General features: G+C 46.2%; 1 protein-coding gene across 1 annotated transcript in view; it reads left to right on the top strand.

Annotated features, from left to right (window-relative positions):
* Positions 1-13,584, top strand: part of LOC135387717 (uncharacterized) — a 74,927-nt gene extending 61,343 nt beyond the window's left edge. The window contains exons 16-18 of the mRNA XM_064616815.1: positions 1,736-1,891; positions 7,443-7,550; positions 13,525-13,584. Coding sequence (XP_064472885.1) covers positions 1,736-1,891; positions 7,443-7,550; positions 13,525-13,584 — 324 coding nt within the window. The remainder of the gene's footprint in view (positions 1-1,735; positions 1,892-7,442; positions 7,551-13,524) is intronic.
* The last annotated feature ends 373 nt before the right edge of the window (positions 13,585-13,957 follow it).

Below are 13,957 nucleotides of genomic sequence, written 5' to 3'. Positions count from 1 at the left end.
AGGCAGTTAGATTTCTTATGAAACTTTACGACAGTCAGTTTTCTCCATCTTCCGCACTGAGTTCATTGGGTCTGGTTCCATTGTGGCAGAGGCGTGCCCTTGAAAGGTTAAAATTTTTGCATTTAATAGCTCATAAACAGATTAACATACCCCATGGACTTTGCACATCTGAACATTGTTCCTATGCGTTCACGTATAGACGTTTGTAAATATAGTTTTTTCCTCATACAGTTGATGAATGGAATAGGTTACCTAGTGATGTTACAGATAGATAGTTACAGTTAATGAGGTATTAACTGACTCGCCAGCAAAGGTGCTAGTCAAGGCGATGGGCGATGCGGCGGTCATTTTGAAACGAACTGAAGGAGAGCTTATAGTGCTGCGCTGTGTTTATATTCACCAATGTCACTGCCGCCAGCAACAGAACGTCATGCGAAGCAGAGACACGGACAGAACAGCGTTCAACTGGCAACTGACAGGTTGACATATTTTTGGCTAACGTTGTTCGCGGACTTCTCAATCAGGATGGCCTCCAGAATCCCACGGCCTAAGCGGCCCATGCCTTGAGCGGCGTCTGTATAGCGATGTTCGTTTACTCGAGGTTCAGAGTGCAAAAAATACCAGATGACCGTTCTGTAAAGCCAACCCTGACCCTGTATTCTCACGAGTCAGTTTTCTGCCCGCAGCAAGTCGGGAAGGAGTCAGAGGATATCCGAGATAAACGAGGTCACTACGCGTCTGAAGATGCCCGCTCGTTCCCCCCGGACGTCAAAATGACGGGCGGTTCGTTAGCTCGTTTCGGGTAACCGTCGAGCTTGTTCTGGATTTTACAAAATCGAATTATGCGGTATTTGTGCGTCAGTTGACTGAATTACTTCGCATAGTGCATTTTAACAGGCAGGATAACCGCTTGCTTTTAAAATAAATGGTAGTGACCTGGTGAAATACCGAATAGCACGAAATGTCTTGATATATGCAATCTGGTTCTCCACGCGCTGCCACGTCACCGATGACGGAGAATTGGGGTTAGGAGCGGCCGAATTATTACCGAGCCCAGAGTAATGGTTTTGCACGACACCGCACAGACGGCAGTGGAGTAGCAGACATTTCTCTGAACCAATCAGCGAGCGTGGCCCCTTCTGCGTCAGTGCGAGGTCCCAGACAGATCAAAGTCTGGTACTGCTCTTCACCGCCGTTGCACACGTTCACACGGCCTGCGATAATTGACTCTTGACTGACTCTTTGGAGTGAATTAATTCCTATGGTGGACTTCCCACGCAATGCAACAAGAACTCTGTGTTCCACACACTTCTGCCCTCATTTGCACCACAGAACCTTCCCAGTTCCCCGAATCTTCGTCCCCGTTCCCCGACTGTCCCTGCCCCATGTCTGTTTCAATGTGACGGTTGCTCATGTGGTTCTTTATATTGCTGCCTGGTTTTTGTTTTCTTGGTTTGGAAGCCTGTTTTGTGGTACCTTTATTTGTTTGGTTATATATACATGTAGCGTTAATGTATTTGCATAAACCGACATCCTCTTGCACGAAAGTTACCAAAAAGTACCAAACTATCAAAAACTAATTCACTGCTCATAACGGATACAGTAACGCCGTCAGAAGTAATGCACGGACGGTGCACCGTGCGGTGCGCTATGCATGCATGTACAAGGATGCATGCATGCATGCACACAATCATGCCTAATAGGAGTTCCTGATGCAATATGCTTTACCTTGCAGGAAGCTGCCTTGGAGTTACGACAGCACATGCCACCGGACATACGGGCGAGGCAACTTCTATCAGTGTCGCCAGTAGTTGTGGAGTACAAGCTCTGGAAACTTACTGACCCTGTGGGCTCGTCGTGCAGAACAACGACATTGAGATCGTATAATCAGGTAAGCACCACGTGCGGCGCACCAGACAGAGCATGGGCAAGCGGGACCACGTGGGTGATCCTGAAAGTGTAAACTTTGGTTTTATTCAACATCAACCCCGTGCGTGCTTACTGATGCGATCCTTGTGACTCGCTGCATTGCTCTGCAGCGTGTAAGGTACGGGACTCCCCTGTGCCTATAGGATATCCCAATATATCAGGTATAATCAGCTTGTGGAGCCACATATATCACGAAAATTTCATGTGGCGCCCACCTCGGTATACCCCTAGTACTAAATAACGGCTCCACAATGAAAAGATAGGACAACACAACGCCAAATCAGGTATTCCGTAGTATAGCAATGGCATGAACTATAGTCTCTATGTTGGTTACTTGGTACATTCAGCGCAAACTGCTTCTATCAGTGATCGTTCGCAGGCTAAGTAACTTATTGCGGGCTAACTTTACTGCAGTGTTAAAGGTCAGCTATGCCAATATCGATATGTGCTTGAAGCCGTGTTCCGCTGCTTCCGCGATGAGTAAACATGCAGCAGCCGCGGACTCCTTCGTGAACGAAGCTGTGTGCGATGTTGTGACTGGAATTCGTCGTTTCCGTTTTGTGAGCTCGAACAATTTGTATCAAGTCGCGTCTTGTTACTATAAGTTACTATTGTTACTACAAGTCACGGCTTCGTTAGTTCCTTTACAGCCCTTGCCCAGTGCAGGGTCAATCATTTTAGGAAATAGACTGACGTTTCGACAACCGTTTTAGCAAGAAAATGCGAACAACGTTTTATTTTTGCAGGAAAGGAGCATGCTATGTATTTGAGAAACCGCATGCTGCTATGGGACAGGTTTTACGTACGATTTATCAATTTGTAACACCGTCGACCATGTTTTGGAACGACGAGCGCCGTAAAACAAAATACCAATCACATTCTAAACTTTTTGTGGGATTCTGTGCATTTTCCAGAAGCTTTCTTTGAATCACACACTCCCATGCCATGCTGCGTCGTGTATAGGGTTGTCAATCCTGAGCCATTTTTGTAGTCCCTGGATTTTGGGATTTTTTGCTGTCAATCCCGGGATCCCGGGACGGGATTTCGGGATTGTGACGAGTTCAGATGGTGCTTCCAAGTATGGTTCTGCGCGGGTGAGAATTATCTAACCAAGTCCATTTACCTCAAGTGACTATACCTGCGTGTTGTGCGCAGTTCATGTGCGCTCCGTCAATTCTACCTTTTTGCTGAAGGAAGGCACTCGAAAATTCGCAGTGTAACCACTTTGGTAAAATAATGCCGACGAAATGCTTACATTTTATTTTTATTTTATTTTTTTCTGCTATGACAATGCTATTCCTTTTCTATTCATGTGCATTTCACTGTTGCGCGTGAAAAGAATGCGAGTTCCGCAACACTTGAAGTCACAGGAAATATTACTTAGTAATTTCCACTGTGTAACAGCAACAAAAAAAAGACGAATGGAAAGAAACTAAACACTAAACAGTTTACAACACGTCGCTACGTGCTTATCACATTGTACAATGATTGACACACGATCTGAGAAAGCACAAAGCGTCGAGGGTGGTGTCTCCCAGTTCGGAGCGAAATTTTGTGAAAATACTGGCTGCTAGTCTGAAGGTCCGTTCAGCTTCTGCGCTAGAAGAAACGACAGTCAGCAAATATCTGTACCCACGCGTAGGCAGCAGTCCTCTGGCTCCTCCAGTTCCTTACTAAGGGGTGAGTCTGTGCCTGATGGCCTGCAGGTGTTTGATTTTTCATTCATATTTGCTCTCAGGAAAACCCCGGGATTTTCCGGAAGAAATCACGTCAAAAATTGTCCGGGATTTCGGGATATCCCGATTGATAACCCTAGTCGTGTAGCACGCTACAAGCTACTGCATTTCATGTGTAACATGAACCCCAGCCAAAGGTGGGGCAATGAATGTCGAATCGGCGTCTCAATTTGGACGTCTGGCAGGTCTAGTAGACGTCTCTCAATGGCCTGAATGTCTAGGGGAGTTCCTCTAGCCTTCCTCTAGCATAGCTAAGGTGACGCCACCTAGACGTCTCAACTTCGACATCCAACTTCTACCCCTAGCCCAACTTTTTATATACGCAAGCTGAGGCGGCTTCTAGCCCTGTACTAGCCTTTAACTAGCCATAATGTCTACGATTATACCTTCACTACCCTTTACTTAGACCGCACCTAAAAGCTTTTTCTGTATGTGTGCACTGTTTCAGGAATGTGTGCTGTACCTGTAAAAGTGACATGCAGCTCACACATGAACCACATTTTAAGCAAAGCTATTAAAACACTGCAAGAGTCACCAGCGTGTGCACTTCACGTTCGCGGAGCATTGCGGCAAGACAGTCATAGTACGGCGCTTATCAAGGGCTAGACAATGACTAGTTCGTAATGCTAGTAATATCACAACGCACAGTGTTGAACTTCTAGAAATAATATTGCAATTGCAATATCAAACTCCAGTTACTGATGCTCCCTGATGATGCATACTCCCGTAGGCTGACCAGTCCAAAAATGCAAAATATCAACTTTCAATAGATATTGAGCGTGCGAAAGAGCTGTCGAATGTACTGTCTTTTTGGTAGCTTAGTACCTTCCAAGTGCATACAGGAAGCCATTGACCAGATAGTAATGCTATGTTCATAACACCATAATATTTGTCAGTTGGACATTGTTATGTTCAGGCAATCTTTGTGGGTCATTCATTCGCCAAATGATCCAAACGTCCTGGTCGCTTACCTGCCAACCTGACAAACTCAAAATTTGGGAGAGTGCCTGCTGTGCGCCTGGGGAGAGGGAACACATTAGTATTGTGCCTTTGAAATAGTATAGCCACTATCTAGTGGAGCTGCGAGGCGCTATCGTTGCTTCCGTCAACTGCAATTCCGAAGATTCATCATATCGGGACACTGCATATCGTGCAGCTGCACCCATTTCAGCGATAATGGCAGTGGTCTTCGTTCTTCCACACCTCTAGCCCTTCGCTCCGTCAAAATTTGGGAACATCTTCTGGAACAGTGATCATACGTAGTCGCTTACACTCTGCGACTGGTCGTGCTCAACCAGAAAACCTGTGAAAATGCACTTGACATGTATGACGAACACGTACAGATATTTCTTCTGTCTGGAGAGCTCGATCGGAGGAGACGAAACTACTGTACCAGAGTATACTGACGATAGAACAATAGCGCGTCTTTTCGAGAAACACTGGCAGAACGAAACACGCTATCTGCCGCCACCTCCAGCCATGGATGGTCATGCCGCTAAACACACGTGTGTTATGGTCTGTCTAATTCTCCAGGAATACGTTCGCGCAGCACTTAAAGGATAATTAGATAATAAAAGCAGAGTTCCCCAATTTTCCGTGAGATTGGAGGGCGCGTCCGTACAGTCTGGAGACTGAACAAAATCCAGCAGATTTGGCAGGTATGTGCTCGACACCTCTAAAAAGAACACACACACACCAAACAAAAAGCATAGATAATCCGTCCTACCAATAAGCATTTGCCAAAGGGTTGGCGAAAAATATTAAATATTTACACAAATTACGCAAACCATATTACGAAGCAAGAAGCCGAGAGGGCGGACTTGCCCAAATGCATAAATTTGCAGACATCGTAACTGCAGAAAGGTTCGATATTTTTTAGTGAAACGTCAGCAAATGCCTGTGTGTAGTCCGAAGTTTTTTATTCCTTGAACTGATGGGGGGGGCGTAGGACCTTTGGATCAGTCGGCGTAGAATGACCCTGATGTAAACATCAGTCTGCAGTGCTCCTACAGTTCGCGGATGATATCCGGAGACACGGCTGCTGCTCTGCAAGCCCATAAACTAAGTGTCATAATTCTTATCTCCGCTATTAGTTCTGAACTATTATACAACCTACACCGTAGTTGCACGGGCACACCACGTCGCTGTGAGCATCAGTTTTTGCGATTCATTAGCCACAAGAACTGCTGAAATGCGTATGTGCTTCCTAACATGGACAGGGGCAGCACTATACGGCGCGCAAGGCTAAGGACAATAGCTGAAAGCCTAGTTCATTCCCTAGTTCCTATAGTTCCTTTATTCTGTTTATTCTGTCCCTTGGTTTACAGAATAGCTCACTGCGGGCCACGGCCTGCGTGTGTGGGACCCTTGATTGCCTCATCTTAATCTTCAGCCAGTCAAATTTTCCGTACCTCCGGAAAACAAAACATGGTCATCAGTCATGGCGATGTCCTTCTATTTATCTAAATCTGTGATAACTATGTATTTCGAATTTATATGTGTCATTAAACCTGATGGTTTATGTTTTTCTGTTCTCATCTGGTATTGTTGCCCTGGATCATTAGTATAGTTCGGTCAGGGAGACCGAATGCAACGCAAACCTAAACGCGCCATGGTTACTGCTTATTCGGAAGGCTGACGTCACCTCTGACGCCCTTTATTGAAATCATAGTCGTCCGCGCAACGGATGGATGGCGCCAAACTTGCCGGAACTGGTGCAGGAGGATTGTGGGACCTTAGGAAATTTTTGCAACAATTGAGGAAGGCTTCGGGCAGTTTTTGAAAACTGCCAAGCGAACCTGACTTCGAAGCGAAGTCCCAACACCGATAGCCACAGACCCAACAAAAACTATGCACAGAATCGCGACAGAAATAGCCGAACAAATTAGTAAGAATTCTGCTTTTAGCCCCGCCTGTCATGTGCGAAATCGGAACCAGATTATAGCAAAGTAGCGCGCGCGAAATGTGCGTGTAGAGGAGGAAGTGTCCCTGCCTTCACTTGTTGTCACCAGCATCAAGGCCAAAGCGGGGCAAAGAAAGGTAAAACAAGAGGCGAAAACACTTTCTCCTCTCCCCGCATCTTCTGTGCGCTCTTCTTTTGCGACAGTCAAGCAGCGTGGCTACAAGCGGAACTCTTTCGGAATTTTTTTTCGACTTTCTGTGTGCGTAGTTTTTTTGGAGTGTATATGGCTTGATATTTCTGTAAAAGTCAGGTTCGCTTGGCAGTTCAATTTAAAAAGCGGCAAAAGTCTCCAGAAGTCGCACCGTGCCACTTGTGCAGTACCCTGTATAAAGCACCTGGGAAATGTTGGGAATGCGGAAGACGGAAGCTCACAGGAGACATGCAATGGTGATGGTAGCTCAACTTACATATTTTACAACAATATTTTACGTGTATCATTGCAAGCACATGGTCTCCTACCGTTTTTTTTTACAAGATGAATCGGCTGAATCATACGAGGCACTACATTGGGATTGAGAGTTGTCAGGTGCTCGCCTCACGGGTGTCGTGGTGACTACCGTGAATTAAATATGGAAGCTGCTTTGTGCCACAAAATGGTAACTCAGTAGGCCACATGTCATGACGGCGTGTCATGTCATGTCACGTAGACATGATGGCGGGAAGAGGCGTAAGTAAATACGCGACGTAGTGGTGTGATCGTGTCACAAAAGGTCAAGAATGTCATCTAACGCCTGAACGTAGTTTGGCACCAAGGATAACCCGGCTTTTTGTGTTGTTATCTGGCATACTTACCTGTCTTTTACATTTGATTTCAGTGGTGTAAACTGAAAAGACTCCAGTACATCGGGTACGATGTGTTCCACCACAAGTGGGGTAGCCTAGATATGCTCTCCGCGGATAATCTTGGGTCATTACAGAAGAAGGTAAGTCTCGCGAGCTAATTGGAGGGGGGAATTCCCCCTCTACGTCACTACCACCACCCAGGTCGTGTGTGTGTGGGGGGGGGGGGGGGGGGGGGCCTTGCAATCTACACAGCAGAAACTGAAATGTGGCAGTACTCGAAAAAGCCACACAGTGGCGACTGCCATATTTCAACTGTTCACGTCACCATGCACCTCGAGGCTTGTGTCGAGTTTGCCACTTCGTATGTTTCAGCCTAATTACTTTCCATAACAGGGACGACTCGGAAAGACAGAACGTAATGCTGTCCAGGCTGGCAGAAGCGCAGACACCAAAGCGCGTAAGGGAGTGCTTTCCCAACCCTGATACCCCGCAACCCAAAAATACCCCCCCCCCCAAAAAAAAAAGGAAAAAGAAAAGAAAACATGATCTCATGTCGCATCGCACGTCTTCATTGCCGGTGAACAGCACCAACCATTATATCCAAGTCCAGACCGAATCACTTTCCATAGTGGTCACCAGATGTCGCCTGCCTTACTTGTTATGCAGAGCCGTATATTAAAAGGGAGTCTGGCCATTATGGGTCATGCCTATACTGAGGCTCCACCCACTTTTTCAGCTTTCCGACCAATAAAGTCTTGAAATATGGGGCGCTATCAATCAGCCTATCCTCGCTTATTGCCCCCTATCCAACATGGGCAGCGCCATTTTGAGTGGGCAGTGGATTGGATGGGATTGAAATGAATACCTCCCGCAATCTGCCAAAATTAGTGGATTGTTGGTGCAAATTTGATAAGCACCACCTAGGGAGCGTAAGGCACGTCGGGAATTGTCGTCTGCTTTCGTCGTTGTACCGCTGCCGGCAGAACACCTGCTGGGACACATTCTGTTGTCGGTATGATTTTTAAACAAATCTACATGAATAGTTGGAATATAAGAGGCAAGAATGTTTATATCCATGAAATCCAGCTGTTAAATATAAGATTGTACAGCACAGCGCCGTTTTTGTTATGGATTTCGCTGTGATCGCCGTGTTCACTAGGCCCTAACATCGGCGACAAAACGTATTTTCGATTAGATATCGACGGATGAGCGTAAGTTGAAACTGATTTCCGAGAAACGTATATGAGAATGTGCATTTGCAGCGTAAAAACAGTAGTCCGAATAATTTTTGTCACGAAATCCCCGCTTCACTGTGTTTGTTTTCGACGCCATTTTGGGTGGCAGTATGGTGTCATGGCGACCCCCTGGATAAAAAGCAAACCAATCAGTGGGGCGAAACTGTGATTGACAAGTCGAGCCTCTTTTTGTGACTCCTCCCAATGGCCAGACTCCCTTTTAATGTACGGCTCTGTTGTTATGTTCTGATCTTGTTTTGATGTGCGTGCTTCTTTCGTCACGAGCATTATTGTAGCTTACTCGTTGGAAGACTATGCGCTATCATGTATTCTACTTATCTTAATGCATTACGATTATTTTTTCCAGTTCTGTTCGGCACGGCGATGGGCTTTGGTGGGAAGTTGGGCGATCTTATACGCCGAAAATGCTGATGACTTCCGTTGTGGAAAAAATGTAGAGGACTTAATAGACACGTTGCGAAGCCTAAGGTGCACAACAAAATCCAACTGAATCGAGATCAAATCTCCAAAAAGGAGAAAGAAGGAAAAGAAGAACGTGTTTGCAGTGATCGAATGTGTCTTGCTATTTCACTAATCCAAACATTCTATCAGTGTAACACAGACAACACACTACCACAGTTCTATCAGTGTGCTCAACCCTTGCTCACTCGTGGAACACACTACATTTTTTTTACACCTATGTTAGTGAACATCTTCGACACAAGTGTGTCTGGTTGGGTGAGAACTATGATAGTAACGAAAATCTCCAACCAAGGTACAGGGACGGGGATACCCGACGTTTTCGGAGCCAGTTCGGCTCCTTCAGCTCTCTCACCAACTCCCCATAGAGCCCATAGTATAGGTAGTATAGGACTGGTTCTGGCTGTTGCTTTCCATACTGACCCTCCCTCCAAGCCCCTGACCTCTAAGTCTACTAGCTCTCATGCAAGCCATAAAGTTATTCCGTGATTCCCAAATAACCGTGAAAAGTGTCGTAATGAATAGAAATGTATTTGAGTCATTATACTGGCACAATCTGCAGGTTGACGCAATTACATGCACTGAGCGTACTGAGTGCATTGCGTAGCGCTTCCTAGCACACTGGAACGAAGTTCAAACTTCCAAAACACGCATATCGACACAGCTTATTCCCAGCAACGAACAACTGTCACATACTTGCGCACAATCTCTTGATCATGATGTCCTTGCCTGCTACACGTCTAACATAAAATGCTGCTGCTTCATGGAATCCTATTTTCTTGTCACCGCCATAGCAGATCTGACGGCGCTCGAGCATGTTCATCGAGCCAGAATTCACGACAACACTTCAGTTTGAAAATCCCGATTGGCCCCTGCTCGTTTAGACCGATGCTTTGTGTCGAGAAACAGTACAACAAAGACACCATAATTCGGCGAACGCACTTGGCCTCACAACGACAGACCCCACCGGACCCGGCGTCCTAACGTTCAAATTTCAAATTAAACCGCTGAGGGAGTACGCAGCACGCAGGGCGAGGGAGTGCCGTTTCAAATTCCGGCAACCAATCCGGACACGCCTTGTGGCGTTCCGGACCATAGAGAGGCACGGATTGCTCCGTGCGGCAGTAGCACGCATTTGGATAGATTTTGCGAGAGCTGTGGGGGGCTGGCTCCTTCCTCAGGGGTGATTGTAGTGGCCGTTGGCAGAAGCGTTCTTGCCGTGGTTCGAATTTCGTGATTCGTCGATTGTTTTTCAGTCACGTGATGGAGGCTGCTGACGTATATATGATGTGGGTGATATCATGATATATGATGATGACGTCAGCGGCCTCCGTCCGTGACTGAAAAACAATCCGACGAATCACGAAATTTCGAACCACTGGCAAGAACGCTGCTGCCAACGGCCACTAGGAAGGAGCAGAACTGGCTCCGAAACGTCGGGTAATCACCGTCCTGTACCTTGGTTGGAGATTTTCGATACTATCACCTATGCTAGGTGTATTTCGCAACATACACACCAGATCACACTGGTATTACACTCCCTCGAGGCTGATCCTCTCATAGCTGGGTCTGGATTGAGTCCACATCTACATTTCCGTGTTAAGGGTACAGTAAGGGAGTAATAAAGGTGCAATGATTTAAGGGTGTTTTGCCCTATCGTGAAATGTTTATCATATGTCGTGGAATATGAATGGCAAATAGAAACTTCTCACCCTTCCTTTTGACTCGAATTCGAGCAGGGCTATCGAATTTGCAGACGGCCGCAATACAGACAATGTATGTAGTATCTGTTTTCTCTTATAGAAAGGAAATGCCTTTCTAAGTGAGCTTTTCATTCGTAATGCCAAATCTTTCAAATGTTCCAAATTGATAACAAGTTGTAATTACTATATTGGAAGAACACATGTTCATGCTATGCATTTACTTTGGCTGATATGTAAGATACACTCAATATTGGAACAAAGCTGCACACGTTACGCCATTGCAAAGGTGTTGATTTACACGAAAAATTATACCAGTTATTATATGTGGGCGTACCATAACTCACACCCAACCTACACCCATAACTCACACTCAAGCGTAAAAGCTTGAAGGTGTTGTGAAATACACCCTGAAAGGTGGGTGTAGCTCCTATACTCGAAAGGGTGTGCGATATGACGCACCCAACTGACACCAAAAAAGGGCGTAAAGTCTTGACATAGGAATTACAAATAACGCTTGCCTTTCGCGTGCGTAGGATGAATCTGAAGAGGTGACAAATTTATCACCTGGAGTGCAATATGTGGAAAGTTTGCGGATGTGGGTCGGAGTCCTGGTTCCTGCAAAAACGACGCGCTATGGTCCGCGCAGATTGTATGTGCAGTAAGGGGGTCGATCCCGACCCTCACTAACCCCTAAACATAGTAATATTTAACCCGCCTCCCGCCGATGGATCCGTCACTGTGTAAGCTGCTTTGAGCTGTCCAGCACTGCTATGCCACTTCACAAGACACTAGTATAACCATTAACTGGTATGTATTGCCTCTGTGAGACCGACTACATTGGATTAGGCAATCCTAGGGCAATGACGCGGGCTTGACACAAGTTCATTTTGACACATATCTCGTCCACATCAAACCGGGCAACCCAAAGTTTTCCAAATCAAAGTTGTTCGAACCTACTACGCGGCACAAATCAAGGTCTAACGCTTTATGAGAGGAAAGTTGTCCACCGAAAGCAATGTGCCGCCTATTTGTGCCGGGTCAGTCAAGACTTCTCTGGCTTTTTGTTTCTTTTGTTTGCTTACATCCGCTCTTACCTGCGTCGCCAACCGTGTCACTCTCTCGCCTGGCAGTTGATTAGCGATAACCACCATAACGACCATAACCCAGAACGCGAGGACGCGGGGTGAACTGTCTACCCTTGTCAGTGGAAAATCAAATGCACCGTAGTATTGTTGACGGAATTTACGGAATTTGGAGTTCAGGAAGGGGTCTCTCAGTCAACATCGACTACTACGAAGCGGCAAGGCGGGCCGGCTGTCATTTCCAAAATGTTCCATAAATGCAGGCGTAGTGCACCATAGACGATTTCAAAAAGATGCGCGCGCCACGAAGCGCGCGGCGCAAAGCAGCATGGGAACTTTGAGGGACATTGCTCTGTTGTCTGCTTCGGTTATGGTTTAGGCGCCACCCGCATGGAGCGTATTTGCCAGCCGAATTAAAGCGGAGCGTGTGCTGAGCGTGTCCATCCTCGCAACCGAACGACAGAACAATAGGCGAACAGCCGAAACGCTCATATCTGGCGGGATAGAAATTTCGGCAGTGAAGTGCGCGAGCGGAATCCGGCCAGCCAATAGCAGTGACAGGAAACTGCACGTGACCGCTCTCCCTCCAGCCGCTCCAGCACGGCACGTAAATAAAAAACATGGCGGCTCTATTCGAGGTTGAAAGAGGTTGAACGCCTGATTTTAAGAAGATAAGTGCATTGGAACGTGAAGGTGATCGAGTGCAAAGACAATACGAAGTATATATTCTGGACAGAAGTCGCGGACGAACTTGTAAGTGTACTTACGCGTTTAAGCAAATGTAATTTATACTTCTCGGAGCCCAGAGATCTGCGTCGATTCCGGTGATAGTCGGCACAGAAAGAAAATTTTCGGGAGCTTTTAAACAGTATGTGAGTTAATAAACCTGTGTTGACAATAAGCTTCGCGTGTGTGTGGTGTGTTTTATGTACTTTTAATTACGATGACGGATTCCTACGGAGAGTACTTTTACTCCTTTTGGGGAGTAATTGCATTGCCACAAAAAATAGTCCCTTTCGGGAGTAAATGAATGTCACAGAGTGAAGACCGCATTTCACGCGCTGTTGTAAGAGTCCCAGGTACATAATTGGTGCGCATGCATGAAGATACTTTGAACCGTCAACCGTGATATATCGAGTGATATAAAATCTTGCCCCATACTAGGGCACAATTTGCGAAGAAAGATGCGCTAGCTGTTTCTTACTCTGTGTGGCTGGAAAATTGCGACGTTGTGTGAGCCTTATGTCGTTCAAAGTGATCAAGCGCACATATTTACGTAGACTTTTGCATTCAGGAGACCATTCGCGAAGTTTAGTGACTATTTTCAGTCCTGGGGAGTAAACGTCGGGACTAAATGTTGGGTTAGGGGACTAAAATGGGGAGTAATTGCAGAGTAGGGAGTAGAAGCTGCAATTACTCCCCATTTTACTCCTTTTTTTCTTAGAGTGTACTTTTGTGAGTGAACACTTTTGAAATGCTCAAATACTGGCATGTTTGTGCTGTCAATATATTACTCCAGTCCACCGGATATTACTGAACCGGAATGTGAATACACAGATGAAAGTACTTCTGTTTGTGACATGTCTGACAACGTTTTTGTTAATCCTACTTTAGGACTTCTGGAAACCTCCAACTGCTTCCTGTAGCACCCATGGACAGAGCGGGGACGGCTGACACAGTGTCGTCTCTCATTAATTCATTTTACAATGTAGCAGATGACGACACTGTGCAGTCAACCCCTCTGGCTGTGAGTGATATTCCCCCGACCCAAGGAGCATCCCAGCAGTCCTCAGCTTACCCATCCTTTGAAACCTGTATGTCCCCTGTATCTGCCTCACCTGCATCCCACAGCCAGTCCTATACCCCAAACCTTCCTGCTGCACTACCCAACACTCCATCATCACCTATTCCTACATCCAGCACTGAAACCCCTTGCGCTACAACACCTCTCACAGCAGGCCCCTAGACAACCACCTCGTGCGGCAGAATTAAGTAAAAAGCGGAAGAGGAGAAATACAACAGCGAGGAGGATGCATACCTGCGTGCC

The sequence above is a fragment of the Ornithodoros turicata genome, chromosome 3 (genome assembly GCF_037126465.1).
Source record: "Ornithodoros turicata isolate Travis chromosome 3, ASM3712646v1, whole genome shotgun sequence".
NCBI classification, from domain to species: domain Eukaryota; kingdom Metazoa; phylum Arthropoda; class Arachnida; order Ixodida; family Argasidae; genus Ornithodoros; species Ornithodoros turicata.
The sequence above is the reverse complement of the archived record's forward strand: the minus strand, read 5'-3'. Positions and strand labels throughout refer to the sequence as shown.